Source organism: Rhyacophila brunnea, unplaced genomic scaffold (genome assembly GCF_057557595.1).
Source record: "Rhyacophila brunnea isolate RB1 unplaced genomic scaffold, BYU_Rbru_1.0 scaffold_19, whole genome shotgun sequence".
Taxonomy (NCBI): Eukaryota; Metazoa; Arthropoda; class Insecta; order Trichoptera; family Rhyacophilidae; genus Rhyacophila; species Rhyacophila brunnea.
Window position 1 is genome coordinate 33,155,494 of NW_028232848.1, and position 23,987 is coordinate 33,179,480.

Consider the following 23,987-nt stretch of genomic DNA (forward strand, 5'->3'; position numbering starts at 1 on the left):
AATCGTATTTATTCAGAGTCATTAGAACAAAACAAAAAACCACGGGAATGGGACGACTGGCCTCCGGACAATTGGACGCCGCACTGTCGTAGACACGTGTAGACGAGGTATTTTAATCAGTTTATATCTACTACTTAGTAGTTTGAATTCACTTTACTCTTAGCATAATGTATTCTTTATCGCGGATTGAGAATTACCATGCCTAAGGCTTTATATTAAATAAAAAACTCCTTTTTCGTTGGAACTTAAACATATGCACGATTAAATCATTGTTTACGTCTGCATATTTACATTCTTACCAACTATCAAATCATAATATAATCATTGAAGTATAAATAATAATATTGAATATTTTTTTAAAGTACCTATAAGTACCTAACGTCTATTTATTTTCGAATTCCGTGGCGTCCAGTTGTCCGGTGCCAAATCGTCCTAGACCCTTGCATACTTAGGTCAAGTATCCCAATCATTATCATGATAGTCACCATCTATCTAGTTTTTCAAATAATTAAATGAGCGATGTTTTCTCCAAAGAGTTATAAGTTGAAAGGGACTATTAATTATAACAAGAAATAGGTTTATTCATTTTAACATTACAACACTGAATACCAATTTAACTATATTTCTCTAATATATTATAGACTTGACGTTTCTCTATGCCCTACGGCAATAATTCCCAACAGGAGTTCCCCGGAACCCTTGGGCTCCGCGAGGTGTAATAGGGATCTGCAAAATTTGGTAAATAATAGAACAAAAAATGTTTTAAGTGACATATTTTTAAACAATTAAGTATTTTTAAGCGTCATATTATCAAAATCGAGAAATTCTGTTATCAGTAGGTAATGAATCAAAGCGTGTAAATTTGTATGATATCGTTATACTTACAGCACAGAAATAATTTATTATTATACTAGTATTGTTTTGTTAATGCAACGGCTATACGACAGCGACTTGCCTGCGCTGTATAGTTTTTTTTACATTGCTTTTCGGTTTGCGCGAAATTCAGTTTTCCCGTCCATACACACGGGCTTCCCGATACAGACCGGTTCGGTCGGAAATCAGAAGACCAGCTCCCTAGATAGAATCCATCAATGGCCACTCACCATCAGTAATGGAGTTATCAGCAGAACAATATCTACTAGGCTGGGATTTATTATTTATTTGTTTTATTTGTTACCAGCCCTGTCTACATTCGAGCATTTTTTCGTTCGCTAGATGAATGCATCGCAGTGCATGCATAGCGTGCCCATTGCCTGCCTTAAACCGGTTTCAAAATGGCCTCAACATTCAACATTATGCAACTAGGGATTGCAATACCGAATGAAAATGTCCGTGTACCGGTTTTTAGGTATAACTTATTGAATACCGGTATTTCTTAAACATAAAAAACAGAAGTAGGTGCTTATCAATAAAAATATAGCTATTAAAATCTTTAAAAAATATTATAAAATCCTACATACCTACATTTATTATGTTGACATTTAAAAATATGTATTGATCATAATTGTAGAACTAGTGATTTTTTACAAATAATTTGAATATATCTATTGATAATTTTAACAAAAGCCCTCAAAAGTTTATCAAGTGCAAATAAGTCTGGCTGCAGGAAAAGCTTCTTAAATTCAACGCTTGTACAGTCATTAACAAATATAGATTAATTGAACATTTTTGTCATGGATGTTGTCTATTTCGAAATAATATTATGATAATTCATCGCAACAATTACTTATATAAATATATTTGATGAAATTTGTTTTATTATTTTTTCACCTCTGTTTAATTCACTCAATACATATGCATTTTAGCAGCACATAACTTATAATTTATTTTCAATAACGTAAACGAGTGTGCTTTCTTAATACCGAAAATAAGGGTATTTTGGATTTTTAAAACCGGTACTTCGGTATTTAAAAATAAAAAAAAAAATTGAAATACCGGTATTGCAATCCCTATTTCCAACATAATGATTGCACGAAAAATGTATAATAATATAACAAACACAATTTTACGCCAAATACGCCAAAAATACTATCATTTTGAAGGATTGTACTATATATTATGTTTTACATCTTTGTAATAAAATCAGCATTTATTATACAAATATAACAGTTGACGCGGTGCGTAACACGTTTTACACCAAAAACGTGCATCAGAACTAAAAAGTTGAAGGTGAAATGGAATATGAAGTAATCAAAATAATGTAGACATCGTTATTGATTATTTCAAATGTGTTTCGGCAATAAACCACGTTTTGGAGTAATAAAAATCGCATAAAATGACATATTAACGGTCATTACAGATACATAAAGCGATTTAATTACGCAAAATTTCAAAATGGCGATTTAAACTACGTTTCCAATAATGTTCCGGTTTTGTGGTGCGGTTTTGTATAATATTTTATGCCAGCTTTGACCAGTGGTAAGTATTTTTAGACAACGTTCATTAATTCACGAAGTTAGATTTATAATCAATAAATTCGTTTACTTATAGAAATTAAAATAATTACAAGATAAAAAGAACTTTTTATATACCACGTTTTTCAAATTTTCTGTTGAATCATATAAACTTGACAATTCTATGTATTAAGAATTTAGGACAAATAAGGCAATTGTCAACAAATCATTTTTTTGTTATTTTGCAACAAACAAACATACAAATATATAATACTGAAATGTCATTTTGATTTCCAAAGTAACGCTGGTATATATTAATAATTTAGTTGCTAAGACCACCCCCTTAGCAACCAATAACACTGTTTAATTTTTACGGATTTCTTCCGAAATAACTTTTCATACAAAACAGAATTAACTGAAAATGAATTCAATTCTACTTAAAGATGGCGATGGAAAGAATGCATTGGCATCGTATTCTGATATATTCTAAAAGTTTCAAATGTCTAACTAGTCGGGAAGTTAGTTAAAAATCGATTTCAAGATTTGTACTGGATAAACAACCACCGGACAAACAAGAATACGAGCTAATAAAAACGTGGTAATAACAAAAATTTATAAAATGTGGTCTAATACAACATCAATGGATCGAATCATTAAATCCTCATATTGTAACAATCCATACTCAGTACTAAAAATACCTCGTTGAAGTTAATGACCCCACCAAACCACACTCGTCCCGCACCACACCCGGTCTTAATCGGGCGTATCACGGGACCCTACGTTTGGCTGTGAAGCATCATTTTTTTATGACTGGGACTGGGAATTTTATGACTGGGTGACTTGTTTTAGTGAAGTAACTCAATTACAACACATTTCACATTTTGTTTGCAAAAGCAACAAATGAAGCAAAAAATTCTGAATAAAACTGCATTAATAACTACAAAATGATAATTTTTGACTTAATACACTAAAGTACTCGTGGTACGAAGTGTCGGAAATTCTTGAAGGAGACTAGGACCCACTCTGGGTTGTTGAGCCTTTGTGTTCGAATAAAGGGGCCTTTGTATTATGTTTCTGAACGCCCCAGAGCTAATGAGTCAACGCATGTCCGGTACACTTATCCGTCGGCCGCTACATTCTCAAGCCGCCGATACACTTGTTTTTATTACCGCAGCCAGTTTTATGTTATAATTTATAACGCGAAATTATGCATTGACTCATTAGCTCTTAGGCGTTCATAAACATAAACAAAGGCCTTTTTATTCGAATACAAAGGCCTCCTATATCATATCGAGCGCGACACCGGTGTCTCGTCTGAAACGGGCCTTAAGGGTAACATTTTAAATATGACATATTATTATTATATTATTATTAGATACGTATGTATAATAATTATATTGTAATTCATCTAACTGTATCAAATTGAACGTCTCATTGTGACAGCTAACAAATCCCATATTGATACACTGTCTTTATTTCAGATAGACTTTTATTATTCTCGAAAACTGATTTACGTTTAAATTATTCAAATTTATACATGTAAGTAAGTAACAATCGCTTAACCAAAGTTCTGTTATATGCTCAAGTACATGTACGTAAGTTGACCGTAATTTATCATTTAGTAATAAAGAGACTAAGCATACGGAGACCACATCTTTATTGAAACAAGTGGTTTTGAACACCGAATAGTGGTGAGGCGTGACAAATTTAAATTAGGTATACTCTTTTGTGAATATGTTAATTAAAGGTTAAAAAGAATATTATTTAAATTTTAAACGGCTCATTTGTATAAGTGGTTTTTAATCTACGTTAAATCTCAAGAATACTGTAAAATTTAAGTAAATATTCGACCTACAATAATTATTATTAAATTTTTGTACCTACAGTATTTCGGAATATCGAATTTTTTTGTATTTAGTTTTTGGGCTGTCTTTCTTTCTCGATGTATTGAAATAATCTAATTCCGTCTTCGATATTTGCGAAAAGTTATGTCTACATGTCTTGTCCACTTTTATTTTCGAGTTCTCTTCAACTTAAAGTAATTCTGCTTTTTAAAACCGAGTAATTTTGTGCATGCTTTAAATATTCTGTTTTGGATGGAATCTTTCAACTATCAACACTAATAATATTGTAGGTAAGTACATCAAAAACTAGTTAAATTTTTAACGGAAAGCGGTATCGCCATCATGGCAGTACTACCTTATTCTTAGGTCAATAATTATTATAAAACAACCATTATTCGTAGAATGTTTATCACATTTGAATGGTCAAAAACATAGCTTATAATCAGTATCTTTAGAATTATTTTCAAATATGTTAATCGTGCCCATTTTTTGAATAATAAAATGCCTAATTCTTGTCAAATTTGGGATCACTGAGATTATAAATATATTTTTTATCATAAATATTACACTAGAATAATGTCAACATAAATTTTACTAATGGTTTTATAAATGCGTTTAAAATTTAATAAATCTAAAAAATCTTAACACCACTGCACATGGATGTACTGAAATATGACTATATTCTAAAACATTAGATCGAGAGGTTTAAAAGAATACTATTTTATATAATAAAAATACTTTATGCAGTCATCACATTTTTAAAATAAATATAAAGAATAATAAGGCTTCAAAATTTTATAAATAGATTATCTAAATCGCTTAAGGAATGTTCAGGCTAATGCTTTGAAAATACCATAAAATCTCCGTTTTGACCTACGTTGTGTGTACATGTGGGCCGTTAACAAAAAGTTTTCTGTAAAAAAAAATATGTCTCATTTGTAGAAAAATTTCCTTATATTACAAAAAAAAAATTAAATATCCTGTTTCTAACGTTTTAATCATATTGGTATTTTTCCGCCATATGTCGCTTAGTGTCTTTGAAGTGTAAATGGATTTTACTTAAACAAACCAAGTGACTTTGAGTTGCATTTAAAAGGGGGAGAATAATATAGCATAACAAAGAAATAATTTATTTCACTGTAGTCTGTTTGTTTAGAGATCAAATAATGAAAAATATTTTTGTTGAACAATATTAAAAGAAATACCCTTTAGACTTTTTATTAAACATCTACCTCAAATACAAAATAAATAATAAAACATATATTTTTCATTAGGATTAACAGACAAAATTCCATAGTTATAGCATTGAGTACTTGGTTATTTATTCAACAAAGCTACCTTCCATATGTGAGTATTTGGAATTCCTTTGAAATCCTTTTTTATAACACTATTTTGTTTAATTTAAACAACCATTTTTTAAATTGAAATAATTCTATAAATATAAAGCTGATACACCACTGCCAGGGATTTATTCATTTCTTATTATTTTTAAAACGTTCAATAATTTGCTGTAGGTAATATAAATAAAATGTGGTTTTTTAAAGCGTTTTCAAGTGAACTATTAGTTGGTATAATACTCTCTGAAGCGCTTTCTAAATTGCGTTACTTATTTACAATCGGCTTTTATATTTTAAATCAAACTTTAATTATAAACCGGTGTCACAATCACTGAAAATTTTTGTTATATCGTACATGCACTTGCTAATAATTAAACATACTCACTATTTTTTTATTGAAACGCATTGCCACTTCATAATTTTGCACTCCGGCTCTGGATGAACATGATGTTATTATATTTTTTAAATATTTTTTACATTAATAATCTGTTTATTTACTACATATTAATACAAATGAATATCATTTGATGTATTTTCAGACAGAGGCGTATCAGTGTTGTAAAAAGTGTAAAAAAAGCTCAACATTATAAATCATATTATATAGCTTAATGGTTAGTGCGCATAAGCGTGAATCTCGGAGGGCTCAGGTTCGAATCCTGCTGGGTGTCGTATTTTTTGATAAAGATTGTTTCTAGTGGTTATTACAGTGTTTTCAAATTGTATATGTTTAATAAACGAATGTTTTATTTTTAATTCTTGTGAATTATTCGTAATAAAAAAATAAATAATATTTTCTTTAGTTGATCACTTAAAATATCAGAAATTACGGGGACGCACTAGCTAATAAATACATTTTGTATATGTACACTACAATAAACAATTTTGATTACGACTATTGATTCAACTTAAATTGGCTCTCGTAGTGCGGTGCGTAAGGCGCTGCCCTTTTATCCGGGAGCTCCGGGCTAGACTTCCCGCGAGGACACAATGTATTTAAGTGATTTTCTCAAAGACTGGGTGTTTGTGATTGTTTCACTTCTATTACTAAGTTTAATTGTGGTATTAAAAAGAGCATATAATATTTATATTTTTTTTATATAGTCTTGTTCAACGTTCAGACAGTTGAATGACAAAAATTATCAAGAGAGAATGCAGCAATAGGTCAATTTAAAACGCGGTAATTTTATATATTATAATCAATATCTGTACCATAGAGCTAAAAGTCTGGATGTCACAAATTCAATATTTTGCAGGAGAGCAGTATTAACGTAGTTAATTATAATCTAGTTAAAATACTCACTCGCGTTCGGACTAAAAATCCGTATGATGGACTTTCGCATTTTTGCTTTCGTGCTATCTATAGCAAAGAAAACGTTACTTAAGGCTATACTTCAGCTGAGGCACGGTCTAAAACTATCGTGACTACGTGACGCACAGATTGTGCAAACGATCGAAACATAATGTGTCATAAAAATTCAACATGCGTCCATTTAATGTTATGTTTATTGTTATTGAAGTAATAATAATAATATATTCATTGACATGTTTTGTTTTTCGAGTAAATACGTAACATTTTTTAGTCATCTTTACACGATTTAAGAATTAATTCCTCCGACCCCATCACAAAGCAAATTAACGTGCTCACAGGTGGAGTATCGCTCTCAGACTGGCAACGCATGCAAAATTACGTCCCACCTATTCCTGAAAATTATTTGCCGTTTCACTGAAGTATGCTCTCAAATTGGATATCCACTCTTTCAGCTCTAAAGTATAATAATTGAATTACCGTCGATATAGAACTAAGTAAGTATTTTGAATACCATGTCGTGACTTTGGACTCCAAAATTTTCAGCATTAAGAGAATGTGAGTAGGTACACATTTAATTCTTCATACTTAACTCAAAATAATAACAAGATAAAAAAATCTTTTTATATACAAAACGTTTTTAAATTTTCTGTTGAATCATAATATAAACTTGACAATTCTATGTATGACTAATTTAGGACAAATAAGGCAATTGTCAACAAATCATTTTTTTGCAATTTTGCAACAAACAAACAATTATAGAATACTGACATGTCATTTTGATTTCCATAGTAACGCACGTATATATTAATAATTAAGTTGCTAGGACCACCCCCTTAGCGACCAATAATAGTGTTTTACTTTTTTAACTTTTCATACAAAACAGAATTAACTGAAAATGAATTCAATTCTACTTAAAGATGGCTAAAAGTGTTAAAAGAATGCATTGGCATCGTGTTTTGATATATTCTAAAAGTTTCAAATGTCTAGTTAGTCGGGAAGTTAGTTAAAAATCGATTACAAGATTTGTACTGGATAAACAACCACCGGACAAAATAAATAAGAATACGAGCTAATAAAAACGTTGTAAAATGATAAAAATGTGACTTCCGTAGTTTCAGCTCTAAGATACAGACAGATATAATGTAGAAGAAAATTTAATATCAATTATTGCAGTTTTAATAAATATGAACTGCGATCCGGTTTAAATCGATTAAATACGTTTTAGCTTACATTTGTCATGTACGTGACTAAACTTGGCATATTATTATTTCAAACCAAAACTTCTGATCGATCCTAAATACTCAATCATAAGAATAAAATTATACCAACGATTTGAGTTTAGCGTAGGGACATTGTGATTCAAATTTCATTACGGTGCATTTTCGAGGAAATGTCGTCACTTTGAATACGTAGAGAAATCAGTTAGCATAGCAAAATATACCACACATCAAAAGCACTGCGTCCGTACGCAAGCTCTATGCATTATGAGATTCTGGTATAAGTACACGTAGCAGCAATAGCCAAAAGCTTATAGTAATTATATATTCTAATAAAATTTAAAACAAAACAATTAAAATACTCGTACTTAAAAACATAACTACCTATATGGGGAGCTAAGATTTTTTTCCCCGCCCCAGGTAACATGTACGAGACGAATTTACATTCTGTTCTCAACAAATATAATATCATAATAATATTTAAGATTTAATGGGATTATCAACATATATGCGAACTCAAACAAAACTTTTTCTACTGATTGTAACCCATAATGTCAAAAATATATAATTTAAATATACATTTACACAATACTATCGTAATAACTTCTAATAGGTCAGAAGCTCAGTATAATGTGCCATTTTGTTCAATGGGAAATCTACAACTAAGAGGGCTCGCACATCAGAACTCGCCGCATGCGTCTTACGACGAATTCGTCGATGTGACGTCATCGTAAACCAAGCAACAAACGTTATCAAATGGAGCTTCGCAGATTGGCCGTTGCAACTGCAACGCAAGACGATCCGCAGATCCAACATGTCGAATTTAAGCCGGCTCGCACATCACAACTCGCCTCGTGTGCCTAACCGCCATAAATCAAAGCTTCCGAGAACGGGCAGGCGGTGTTCCTTGATAAAACCTCGCACATCTGCCTAGCGATATCGACATTCGCCGCATCGTGCTGCTCCGAACGCGGCGACAGTCTGGAGAGAAATGGCCGTTTGTGCAGCTGTGCGCTTGCGCGGAGTCGACTTTATTTAGATCCAACATGCAGGCTGTATGACATGCGACATGTTGCATCTGCGGATCGTCTCGCGTTGCAGTTGCATCGGCCAATCTGCGAAGCTCCATTTGATAACGTTTGTTTCTTGGTTTACGATGACGTCACATCGACGAATTCGTCGTAAGACGCATGCGGCGAGTTCTGATGTGCGAGCCCTCTAATACAGCCTACATGTCGTATCTAAAAAAAGTCGACTACGCGCAAGCGCACAGCCCGCGGCCATCGGCCATTTCTGTCTCTATCTCTGTCTACACTGTTATTGCTCGCTCATCGCTGGTCACCGCGTTTGACGATTGTTCATACAATCAACACAATAAAAATGGCAGATGAGAGACTCTCTGATGCGGCGAATGTCGATATCGCTAGGCAGATGTGCGAGGTTTTATCAAGGAACACCGCCTGCCCGTTCTCGGAAGCTTTGATTTATGGCGGTTAGGCACACGAGGCGAGTTGTGATGTGCGAGCCGGCTACGAGGGCTCGCACATCAGAACTCGCCGCATGCGTCTTATTTTATTGTTTTTATTATTTCTAGTAATGTGTAATTTTTGTTTTTTTTTGTATAAAAAGATAACTTTTGAATTGACATTAACTGACTTTTCGTTTACCTATCCTCTTTGGCCCCGAAATGTTTGCTAAAGAAAAAATGGCCCGCGCCCTAAAAGAAGTTGGACAGCGCTGTTCTAGAGCATGAACTAACTATGAGGCTAATATCCATTTCTCGTAAAATAAAATGTTACAAAATCTCTTGAAGCGGCCAATATCCACACCGGACTAAATTAAAGCCAATGAATAAAATATTTCTGATTTTTAAACATTTATACGAATTAGGTACTACCGTCTTGCGATACAAAGAATCTTCCAGGATTTTTTCAAAGCGATCTCATAAGCGTGAATTCAAGGTGAATTCAAATTAGCAATAAATTAGGATAGACGAATGATTTCCAATTTGATCTAAGTTATTTTTCCTCAGCTGGTTCATTTATTTTTATTTTAATTAGTAACAAACAGAATAGATATATCTATAGACGCGTAGAGACATCTAAAAAAATATATTATAATATAATATTATAATATTTACTTATAAATAATAATAAAGTTATTTTAATATTTAAATTCTTTTCTGTAACAATGTGCATTCCAATTAAATAATCAACAATCTAAATAAATTGTAAATAAAAATTCTTAATAAAATAAATTACAATATTAAGTATATTATTCCCATTCTTAAAAAAACCATTATTTAACGTGTTATTTTCATTATCAGCACGTTTGCTAAAAACCTGATATTCAAATTGCAATTTGCAATACGCATAATAAATATCGCTGGACAAATCTAGTAGTCATCGTATGGGATCCAAGAGGTAGAAAACGGCCTAAAAATGTGGGCTGCCGGATCGACCAAATTATAATTTTTGAGGAAGTGTGGATCGGATGCCTCAGAAGGTTGCATTCATGAGTTCCACTGACACAGGCCTTGCGTGTCAGCATTCATAATCTGTATCGCATAGGGTTTTAAATCAACACGAAGAAAACTAGCATTGTATCGATTTAGATTTTAGGTCAAATTATCTGCATTTTTGGATGCACCGTGGTATATATTATAATAATGCTCGATTCGATTCCATTCCGACTAGGTATTTTTATATGTAAAAACTATCAATTCTCTACAGTGATACGTTTATATCAACATTTGTGCGTCTACGAAAGTCTTACTTGATTCTAAATGCATCCGATTATAATCTCCATTTGGATAAAAATAACCCTATTTTAAATTCAAGCCTTTAACCGGATGCTTTTCCATACCGAACGATCCAGTATTGCCCCATTTCAGTTACTTTGGCGAACATCCTTAAGGTGATTCATCAGTGAAACGGCAAATAATTTTCAACCATAGGCGCGACGAAATTTTGCACTCGCTCCCATTCAGAGAGAGAATGTAAAGCTGTAAACACGTCATTTTGCTTCGTGGTGGCGACGGCCGTAATAATTCTTAAATCGTGTAAAGATGACTTAAAACGTTACCCATTTACTCTAAAAAGAAAACATGTCAATGAATATATTATTATTGTTACTGATAAAACAATAAACAGAACATTAAATGGACACATGTTGGATTTATATGACAAATTATATTTGGTTTGACATGCCTCATTTGCACCCGCGACCCGCAATCCGCGCACCGCCTAGCGACGATCTTTTTAGACTGTGTCTCAACTAAGGTGTGGCCTTAAAGCTCGCATCATATAGTGGCCATGTCAGCTTTGGATGTATCCTGTGTCTTTGTGTAATTATCTTCCACTCAGGGTCACACCACTTTTCAAATTCAAATTCAAATTTATTTATTTTACATAATAATGAACATAACAAATTATAAATTCAAAGCGTTCACGACATGACATAAAATAAGTGTTTACAATTTTTGAAATATAATACAGTACAATGTGAGTAAATAATACAATAAGTAATAAAATAACATACTTAAATAAAAATAGATGGAAGCACACGGAGTGAACTATTGATAGACTCTGCCTTAAAAACTTAATAATAGCGTCCACCTAAACTCACACTTACGTAAGTGGAATATATCAATCTCCGTAGCGATTTCATTAAACATGGTTATTGCCCTTCCAATTGGCATCACTAATGGCAAGTTAATTCTGCACCTTGGGAGAACAAACAACGGATGCCCTCGATTCCTATGATAATTATCAGAGACACACAAGCCAATACCACCAAGAATGGCAGAGTTTCCGACGCGTATAAGTCGGAAAAAATATGTAGCTAAATAAAGATCCCTTCTAAATTTTAAGCTACAGTATCTAAGCATATCTAATAGAAAGTCAGTCAGATAGAGCAATGGATAATATTATCCATACAGCCGAAAGTAAAGGAGTCTCAAAAATTTCTTCTGTACCCTCTCCACCATAAGGCCGTACTTCAACTGATGATTCAAATGATAGGCCCACTCTCAAGTCTTTGCTGGTAGTAATACCAGCATGATATTTACTATGCCACAAGATCTTTCCACCCTGATAAAGCGAGCCCCTCATTATATCTCCATCTCCAACTGCCATTTCTCCAAAGATTATTCAGAAAGTTTCCTCTTAAAGAAATCCGTCTTTTAAATCAATTAATGATGGAAAAGCTTTCTGAAAAATACCTAAGTGAAATCACTTTAGTTAGGCACTCCTAAATTACCTAATTATTAAAACTCGAAATGTTTTCTTCCCTCTCCAGAGTAATCGAAATAACTTGAAGTGTATATTAATTTATTTATTACCGAAAATCTCTGGAGTAAAGAGCAGAATGAACAAAAATTCCGATCGTTACGACCGCGGCGCACATCGAACGTGGCTGTAAAATTATTTTATTGAAAACAAACCTTCTGTTACTTGGAATAAATCAATTTTGAAAATTCCAACTCGCCGAGTTCCCGACCGCGAAATAGAAAATAACTTTTCTGCACGCCTAACCTCACCGAGCCGGTTATAAATGAACCGTGCACAATCAAAGCGCGAAATTACATACGGCATCCCCAATCTTTGTCGATATCTACATGTGCATAATTATTATTTGCATTCAGTCGAATACTAACATGTCTAAAACTTTTCATCCCCCATACTAAAACCGGATTTCCTGTTCGAAAGCTTTTTGACAGTATAAAATAATGTCTAGTAGAATTCGAGGGCTTAGTGTCAAACAACACTATCTACAAAAGTGCAACTTTACAGGAGAGCCAAAAATCGTTATTTTAGATTATTGTAACTCAACAAGAGAAATGTTTATTTAAAACCTAATGTTAATATTTTATAATTTATTGTGTATTGTACATTTATCTTGCATAAGAAGAAATTAGAAAAGATTGACATAACGTTGTTTGACTATCATGTAGCCGTAAATGTAAAATAACGTTATCTCAAAAAAAAAAAAAAAACACTTTTTTGTAGATAACGTTGTCTGACTTTAAGCACTCGAATTAGTAGTGATAAGTAAAATCTAAACGTATGTTCAATAATGAGGCCTAAATTCTTTAAACTATCGAAATAATAACTGTTTACACGTAAAAGTGCTGACTGTCTCGCCAATCTCATTCTTCAAGAGTAAGCGAGACGCCATGTTGTCATTTTATAATAGGTACTATTTGACAGGTCGTGAAAATCGCAAAATGAGGTGCAAAGCGCGGTGTAATTCGTTTTTTACCAGCAGGTCCACCACTATCGTTCTACTGCGCAGGCGCAGATTATAGATCAATTATTCCCAACTGTCGCGTGAAAATTCAGAAGCTCCCGAACTTTTTTGAGGTATGCATGGATGGAATCTTGGAACTTGCATAATAATCAGGGCTCTAAATGGACCAGAGCGCACCGGAGCGCCGTTCCGGTACGTAAAATTCCTAAAATTATCGCTCCGTCTCGTGGACATATTAATTTGACCGTCTGAGCTAGATTTTCCATACAATGTAAAAATATAACAAACTTATTTTTTACAAAATATCCATGCAATTAGATAACTATGTTAATATTTTCGTAAAATTATCGAGCGCTTCGGTTCGTATACTATTCCATTTCGAGCGCTGAATTGATAATACATGTTTACATGTGCATTTTCTTGTTATGGCCGCGATAATACGCGCTGACAGCATTAAATCCATGCACGTGTAAACGGGGTATTATGTTACAGTGCAAGGTTCAAAATATGACAATAAGCATATTTTTTTTTATCATTTTTTAACAACATAAATAATTAATTTTTGCCTTGACACCAAAGAACGGAAAAGTTTAAATAAAAAAATGTCATTTGAAATAGTTGATTATAAAATAAGATAATTAAATTTATATTGCTCACCTGTAAAAGCTGGATGGATAACCAACAGCATCACGATTATTCCAACAATCCGATTATTGCTCAGGAAAGGACCACCAGCTACTGTGAAGTAATCCAAAACCGCTTTACCCCCATGCGTCCGGGATGAACTACCCCCACAAAAGAACTTTGCACCACCCATGTCGAAGTAAGCCGAGACTGTATACAAAACAATGCACTGAACTGCACTTCTATACAAATTATAACAGCGGTTACTTTAGCCGTTTATCTCGAGTCGAGTCGGTTTATTTTTTAAACACACTGTATACACATTGTTTGAGTTTGTAAAGAACCGGTTATCTAGTATTATTTATACTGTGTTTTATTTTAAATTTATTATTTATTATAAATACTCGTGTTTATCAATTTTATCGTTTAGTCACTCACTTATTCATTGTCAGAGAAAGCCATTTAAACATCTGGATTCCATGTAAAAACACATTACCCGCCTATGTTAGTGTTATTATCTAGTTTTAAAAACAAACAATATTTGTTAAGCTATAAACTTATAAAGGGAACACAAAATAAGGGTAGCGGATTGCCTTCTGCGTAAGACTCTATGAAGGCATAATACGTATTAAACAATATGATATTTTCAATAGTTAGTCTATATCCTAATATGAATTAAAGTTTCTCAAGTAAACGCAATGCGCATTCAATATTGGTAATATCTAAGTATACTCAGAGGCAGTGACGTCCCTAGACAAAATGCCGCCCCCAGGCAAGGCCAAAATCGCCCCCATTTTTTACACAGTGTTTTTTATCATTCTTTCACGACTCCAATATCTAAGAAATGTGTTGTATGGATACATTACTAACAAAATATAATTAAGTACTACTAAATTTTATTTTATTTAAATGTCATCTCTGCTTCAATAGACAATATTGCGAGTCCACGGTTTCAGATGTATTTAAAAATACACCTTCACTTTCAAAACTTTTTTTACAAAAATATTTTTGGATAAAAAAAGTAAAGTAAACGGAAGTAAGCTAGACATCGCAAACCCGGAAAAAGTTACAGTCCTGTTGAACCTTGTATGTTAATTAATACGTTTTGTTTCCAACCAGTGAGCTGTTATTTTAATGGAAAGATATTTCCGTTATTACATATTAAGTTTAGGTAGCTATTTCTACATATACCTAATGATTCTCCTCGATTTTCCGCCCTTCGAATAACTGCCACCCCAAGCGACGATCAATCTAAATACCCCCCACGGGACGTCACTGCTCAGCGGGATTTGTATGTCGTACATATTAATAATCATAATATATACATGACTGTCAGTAAACAATAACCTGGCTTCTAAGTCTTGGTATATGGCAACTGGCTTTCTCATTGAATCTTATTAACCTGTTCTGTGGTCATAAAATACGAAAAAATAACGAATGGCACAGTTGGGTCCACGACCAATTTCGGCGCTGCCACCATTAGTTTTCGTATATGCTATTGTCTTAGATAGATAGACGAATCACAAAACAAACTGTGTACCTATGTCATAATGTTATGTATTATGCAGGTTAATCCGAGGTGCGCGTGCGATGCCCATTAAGTACAAAGTTACGGTGGTGAAGAGTGGAAGTAGCGATATCTTGACAAGTCACCATTCATTTTCGTGTATACTGTGGTTTCAACTAAACGAATCACAAAATAAACCTTGTGCCCAGTGCCCACCAAGGACCAAGTTACAGAGGCGAGGAGTGTGATCCACGACCACTTCCTGGCCTGACACCATAACTTTCATGTAAATAATTGTGTCAAGTAGATAAATTACAATCTCTATACGGACTACACCTGGACTATTAACAGATTATGATGCTATGTCAAAGTATACAAAGTTTATTAAGTTTTATTTATGAAGCACTTAGCCGCTCACAATTATCGATTCAATGCATGGTCTTCGGATTAGTATAAAATAATAATATTCGTTGGTTTTAAATTTAAATTAATAATCAGTAAAGTTATTCGTGTAGTTAGTTAATTCTGGAGACCTTCATTCATTAACAAACTAGTCACAATAATTAAAATTCAAAGTATTTATCAAAATAAAAGATAACCCAACCTCCAAAACTGGTTATCTCTGATAAAAGCATTTTTATTCACAAAATTAAATGTAAAATTATAATTTATAATTACGCATTTAAAATTTGTTAAATAGTTTGTCGTAATGAAAACATGTTGATACGCTTGTCTCAGGAGAGTCTCAAACTCGCTTGCCTTTTCTTCAGGTCAACTCACTTTTCGGCGTCTTATAATGCCTCTAAATACTATATACCAGGGATGGGGAGCCTATGGCACGCGTGCCACCAGTGGCACGCGAGACGATTTTGCATGGCACGCGAATATTTCATTTTGAAGCGAAAAGAAAAATAACTATTTTATATATATTTAAAAAATGTTTTTTTTTATAAAAAGTTTTACAAATAAATATATACCCACTTAAGTAAGTAGGTACTTAGGTACTTATATATAATATTAATAAATAATGACGACATAGCCATGCGTATTTTCTTCGGTTTTTCATATTATGTTTATGTACCTACCCAGTGGCGCACCCAGGATATAATATTGGGGGGGGCCCAAGGAGGAGAATGTAAATTAGTCCCATAGGCTCTTTTTCTTCTTCACAGCCTAATTTCTCGTTTATCGGTCTTTTGTCTATTGCACTCGGTGTACCTACACCATGGTCCTAACATCCTGAAACGGGCCCTCAGGCTAGGATATTTGGTGGCCCCCCTACCTACCGCTAAGATTAAAGGCAGTGTGAAACACTAAATTAACGTTTTCCAAATTGTGTTTTAGTTCAAATTAAGGGTACTTATACGGTGAATTATTGGCGATTTTTAATACATCTACTTTAATAATGGAGCTGTCGAGTATCGACACATAATAATCAAAAAATATATTGCACAATTATATAAGTAATTGAAAATGGTCATGGCCATGAAGAATAATAGCGCCGCAGGCGACTTTTTATACTATTAAAGTTAATTTATGATGTGTGTTTATCTCACTTATCTGGTCAACCCGACACGCCGGGCCCCCCATAACCCGGGCCTCCAGGCTAGAGCCCTGTCAGCCCTCCCAAGCTATGACCTACACCACTCCGGAATTCGGGTGGACACGGAGAATTTTTTGACAGTTCCATTAGGGATTGGGTTTCTAAAAAAACCCGACATTAGTATTTCGAAATTTTGTGTTAGAAATTAAAATCTAAGAAATTTTTATTTGTCTAAGCCCAAAGGTATAGTTTATTGGCTTTCGATTTCAATGTTTAAAACGGGGGTTTGTTAAAGTTTGGTAAAAGTTTAAAATGTTTTAAAATGGGGGTGCCAGGGCCCCTTGTCCCCCCCCCTGGGTGCGCCACTGACTGTTGGTCACTAAAGACTAAAATTTTTGGGGAGGTGAGCCTTGAATTTTTATTTTCTGATTTCGGGGGCCCGTGGTATGAAAAAGTTTGAGAAGCACTGGTCTAGACTCAAGAGCTACAACACAATACAGCCTAATTTCTCGTTGATCGGTCTTTTGTCTATTGTACTCGGTGTACACCAGTCCGGAATTCGAGTGGACACCGAGAATTTTTTGACAGTTCCATTAGGGATTGGGTTTCTAAAAAAACCCGACATTTTCGAAATTTTTGTGTTAGAAATTAAAATCTAAGAAATTTTTCTATAAATGTGCTGGTGAATTACATTCTGATAATTTTTATTTTGGGGGGTGCCAGGGCCCCCTGGCCCACCCCCTGGGTGCGCCACTGTACCTACCAATCGATGCGCAAACGGAAACGACGAAATACATCCATAAATAATGACAAAGCGCATTGTATAAAGAATTACAGGCAAATTATTTTAAAGAGTAATTATTACGTTTAACATAAGTATACAATGGCATAGGTCGATCCTTAGGTTCGGGGAATTAAAATTAAAAATATACAATCAACAAACCTTATGAAATTAATTATCAGCAGTCACTCAAATATAATAACTGCTTGTTATTTTACCTCAAACAGTATCTCTAAAAATGGAAAACCGCTCAGTGATGGAGAATAAATAATATTATGAAATAAGAGTGGTTCGAATTTGAAAACAAGGAAAAAAATATTCAAAGAATAAAAGATATGCCTTCGGCTACAAATATGGTGAAAGATAGAATATCAATAACTCAATTGTAATTTTTAAACCTTTTTTAATAGAACTGTTAAAAACTAATTTTTTAGAAAAATAAAATAAAAATCGCCATAAAAAAAACTGCTTGGCATGTTAGACAGTCGAAAAATATTATTTGTGAAATTTTGGCACGCGTACGTTAAAAGGTTCGCCATCCCTGTTTTATACTATACATAATTATTATTGTGTATACAATAGTACTGGACTCTAACATGATCTGAGAAGACGTAAAAATACTTGCAAGTGATAGAATGTCTTAAAGATCGCACATGGAATCTATATACTACACCTAAGTAACGGATTAAATTTGTGACCCAGCGATATGTGAACATAGAAACTTGAGAGTTCTAATTACATGATACATCAATGCAACGACTGTGTCCGAATTTTAACTATAAAAAACTTGTTTATTACTAAACGAAATGCTTTCTCTGTGGGTTAGGCTTTTTTATTGACTCGATTCACTAGATTAATACCCGATTAGGTGACGAAAATGCAGCAGTCAGTATTTAAATCTAATCTCTAATCCAATCACAATGACGACACACTTTACTGATTGCATAACGAAGAAAAAGATCACACCCATAAAATGCGTTGCATTTATAGTTACAATCATAAAATATTTACATTTTTAATTTTAGCGTTTTTGTGTGAATTCTCTTTAGTTGACTTAACGCTATTTTTACTGCCCAATTAACGATTTTCTGCCAAAAGTTATTAATTCAATTAGTTTTTAGTCATTTTTTTATTTACTGCATTTATAAATCAATATCGACATACATACCCACATGTTGATTTCTGAAAGTTTATTATTTTTATTGCCTTCTCATAAAATTGTATGAAATTTAAGTTTAAGTAACATGAAAACGTTGCCACGATGCCTTTATGATTATTATATCACAGGTTTGAGTCCCATTCTCTTAAGAAGACGTTCGGTAGGTTAGCATAACTACACGCAATCCGAGTAAATGGCGTAGAGTATCCTCCACGTAACCTTGCCATTGTACACAGTGACAAGGTTTTGTGTGTATACGCAAACGTATAATTGTAGTAGTAAATTCCAAGCACTTGATTGGTTTAATCACGTTTTAATTTAAAAAAATCTATTTTAAATGACATGGTTACGTGACGGCTACTCTACTGTTTGCTTACGGAGAGAGATGAATATTTACGATAAAAAAACGATTTTTTTTTTCGGTTAGGAACATGTTTCAACACGCGTGATAACATGATTTTACTCCCTACTTCAGTTATAGTTTGTCAATTTATGGCAACTGCCGTATGTTGTAGCTTAACCAATGGGAAATGCTAATACAAATGGCGTATTTCCAGGACTCGAAATGGACCGGAACGCACCGGAGCGCCGTTCCGATTGATGACATCTCCAAAATATTATCACTGCGACTCGTGGAAAAAATAATATGACCATCTGAACTAGATAAGCTATATAACAAAAAAATCAAAGACACATATTTTTTTATAAAGTATATATAAAACGAGATAACTTATGTACTTACTATGTTAATATTTTCGGCAAATTATTGAGCGCTCCGGTTTTTCAAAAAAATACTACCTTATTCTTAGGTCAATAATTATTATAAAACAATCATTATTCGTAGATTGTTTTATCTCATTTGAATCGTTAAAGACATGGCTTATATTCAGTATTTTTAGAATTATCTTCAAATGTGTTAATCGTGACCATCTTTTGAATAATAAAATGCCTAATTCTTGTCAAATTTGGGATTACAGAGATTATAAATATATTTTTTATCGTAAATCTTTCACTTTAACAATGTCAACATAAATTTAAATAATGGTTTTATAAATGCGTTTAAAAATTAATAAATCTAAAAAATCCTAACACCACTGCACATGGATGTACTGAAATATGACTATATTCTAAAACATTAGATCGAGAGGTTTAAAAGAAAACTATTTTATGTAATAAAAATACTTTATGCAGTCATCAAATAATGTTTAAAATAAATATAAGGGATAATAAGGCTTCAAAATTATAAAAAGAGATTATCTACAACGTTTAAGGAATGTTCTGGCTAATGCTTTAAAAATACGTTGGGCATGTGGGCCCTTAACTCGAAAATCAATTTTAAAAAGTAATAAATTCGATAATTTCGTATTCAGGTAGTTAATTATCCCACAGCGTGATGTGTTTTTTAATACTGCCAGTCATGGCCGCATTAACGACGAACTGTCAAATTTCATTAAATAGTACTGCAAAATATTTTTAACACATCATACTTGATTCCAAATGCATCTTATTAGAATCCATAAACCCATAAAAAGGCAATCCGTTACGATGAGTAGATAAGCAGCCAATAATATCACACTTCGGCAGCATTATTAATTTTAAAAATCCTATAAAATTTGTGTAAAACCCCAGCAGTTGTCCCGGCGCCGAATCGTCCTAGACCCGGAATGGTAGATCACGGCCTACTTGAAGTTGAACATGCCTGCGGTACAATACTAATATAATGATACTCTCTATAAAGCTGTTGTAATTTATATAACTCCGTTATATTGTTATAATAAATTCATATCAATTTGTCTTCAATTCGTTACAATGAGACGGTAACAGCGTTTGTGACTTGTGTCGCTTTTATCTCGAGCAGGACGTTTCGAAATAATAATATACCTACCAGTAGTATACTTGGGCTACGCTTTGTACATCAGAACAAATTGCTTTACCTTTTGTTGTGGGTATTATTCTTGAATAAATGATAATTTTATTATATTGTATGTCATGTCATGATGATCTTTGAAGTGACGACTGATGTTTTATGCCGGTATTCAAAGACATTAAGGCTATACCTCAGTTGAGGCATGGTCTAAATAGATCGTGGCTAGGCGATGCGCGGATTGCGGGTCGCGGGTGCAAATAACGCATTCGCCAAACGAAATATAATTTGTCATATAAATCCAACATGCGTCCATTTAATTTTCTGTTTATTGTTCTATTAGTAACAATAATAATATATTCATTGACATGTTTTCTTTTTCAAGTAATGGGTAACGTTTTTAGTCATCTTTACACGATTTAAGAATTAATACCCCCGTCGCCATCACGAAACAAATTGACGTATTCACATCTCGACGTTCGCTCTCCGATTGCCAGCGAGTTCAAAATTTCTTCGCGCCTTATTAATTATTTTTTTGCATTACCATTTGTTAATATTAAGACACACTAATGTTTTTAATATATTATGTCAAGAAAATATTGTTTATTACATGTATAAGTACTTGGGAAGAATAACTAATATTTTATTTTGTGATGCCACCTACAATAGATAATTATAAAAAATAAATGCATATTAATGACATCTATGAACTTATTTCCTTCGCCTTTACACGATTTCCTTCATCTTTACACGATTTAAGAATTAATACCCTCGTTGCCATCACGAAACAAATTGACGTGTGCCCAGTTCGACGTTCGCTCTCCGAATGCCAGCGAGTCCAAAATTTCGTCGCACCTATAGCTGAAAATTATTTGCCGCTTCACTGATGTATCGTCTTAATGGACGAAGCATCTGGAAAAAAATGACACTTTTTTGTCGGGTCTGCCGAATGGCATAATCTGTTCTAACGCCATTAAAATAAAGGTGATATTGCTATATATTCCCGATGCTTTTTGTCGGTCTGCCGAATGGTTCGGTTCGAACGGGTTCGCTCAAATTAAAATTGACACTAGAAACACTGTTCTAACGCCATTACAATAAAGGTGATATTATTGCTATAAATTCCCGATGCGTGATATCGCACAATGGAAATTGCGTGACGTCTACCTTAACAAGTGCGAATTTACTTGCTAGCTACTGTACTGAGTGCGTTGTCCATTACTAATGTCATTGCCGGTATTAGACTGTCAAAGATCATTGACAAATATTTTTTTATAAAGAGTATTTTATAAAATCTTTTATAAATCTCCCGATTATCCGTGCATGAGTGCACAGATATTCTTAATACCTATATAATGAGTATTGAACATTTTAAGAAAATTGTCTGTCTTAGAAATGTATAATGTAATATTTTAAAAAGAATAAAACCATAATTCGGATTATCCGTGCCGCCTCTCCCCACTATTAGTCCGGATAATCGGTAGTCTACTGTACTGCGAAACAGGCCATTGAAGTTAATCACTCCAAACCATACCCGCCCGCACCACACTCGGTCTTAATCGAGCGTATCAAGGGACACTACAGTGGCGATGTGAGGCATCTATTTAATCTATGACTGGGAATGTCCCGGGAGCAGCCCAAGACCGAGGTTGCTACGAAACAGACCATTTGTCCGATATTCAAAGGCTCCGAAACGGCAGGCTCTAGAGCTGAACTTTTCACTGAAAATTCCTTCACTAAAATTAGGATCAACGCAAGTGTTTTGACGTTTAATTCATGATAGCTTTATGAACATTTGAAGTTTCCCATACATCATTAAAATGTTATGTTATGGACGTACCTACTTCGTTGTATTCCATTAATAATCGGTAACCTTAGTAACGGAACAACAATTTTTTTCTGGCGACATTTATACTACCATAGACATTCTCATGCTTTATAAAATAATGTGGTTAAAATAGTATATAAAACATATTTTTCAAAGATTTTTAACAATTTCCCTGGTATTAGAGACCATCCGTGGATGAAAACCATAATATGTGGTTTTGTACCGTGTCATACTAAACTTATAATTAATTTCCATGGAAGTACGAGTATATTAATTTTACTACGTATAGGTATAAGCGTCTTATAATATAAATTAAATTCCACTTTCATTCATCTGTATGACGTCCAGATGCCCGTCACTCAATTGTCCCATCACCAAGTTACCCTGACGTCTAGTCAGTGACGGCAAATCGTCTCATTCTCCATCATATACGTCTACTACCATACTTACATACTGTCATATCAGTGTAGATTTATATCTACTTAAGTGTTGCAAATTTTACTAAGCTAATAAGGAGGAAAAAAACTCTGGCATCGCATAGTGAATTCTTTTGAAACAATTTGAATTTCAAATTGATGACACGCAGTTCACTATATTTATATGAACGTTGGCAAGAATAAGAAAATATAAAATCTTATATCACTGAAGAAATTTTCCTGACGATTTCTTCTTTGTAGCATTTTTTCAGATATTCCGATAAGCTTTCTTTTTAATACAAATAAAAAATGGCCTTGGATGCTCAAAAAATGTGTGGAACAACTACTCCGTTTCAAAATTTAGAATATTATTTCAGTGTAGATAAAATATACCTACACTTATTAGCAGAGGATAATCACCGAATAAAATTGGCAATCCAGTGGTTGCCAAGATACATAATATGCGATTGGTATGCGAATTGAAATCATGAAAGTTTTTACGGAATTGTGTGGATTTAGTAGTTACATGTAAAATTGTACGTAAAACATTTCACCATAGCACAGTAATTCGCCGTGTGCTTTCGTATCGAAGAGAGATAACCGTATTCTATACGGTGTCCAATTTTAGTAATGAATTTCAATTGCTTTACGGTAGTGAATCATGGCTCCTTACGAAGGCTCAGAGCAACCGTATGGTGAGCTTCGAAAACAGACGGATACTGGGTGTGCATAGTATGACTTTAGGAGCAACGAGGAGAAAATAGAACGCACCAAGCAGCCTCTTATCACACTGAGAATGAAGAGGCGACGTTGGACCTGGCTCGGCCACGTGCTGCGGATGCCATAAGAGAATTTCAACCTGGCTTGCCTGTTCTTCAAGTCGACCAAATTCCGGCGTCCTGGAAGGCCGCTAAA

General features: G+C 33.6%; 1 protein-coding gene across 1 annotated transcript in view; it reads right to left on the reverse strand.

Annotated features, from left to right (window-relative positions):
• The window catches only part of LOC147072911 (zwei Ig domain protein zig-8-like), a 268,289-nt gene that overhangs the window by 236,405 nt on the left and 7,897 nt on the right, over positions 1-23,987 (reverse strand). The window contains exon 2 of the mRNA XM_085945862.1: positions 14,008-14,492. Coding sequence (XP_085801988.1) covers positions 14,008-14,167 — 160 coding nt within the window. The 5' untranslated portion in view covers positions 14,168-14,492. The remainder of the gene's footprint in view (positions 1-14,007; positions 14,493-23,987) is intronic.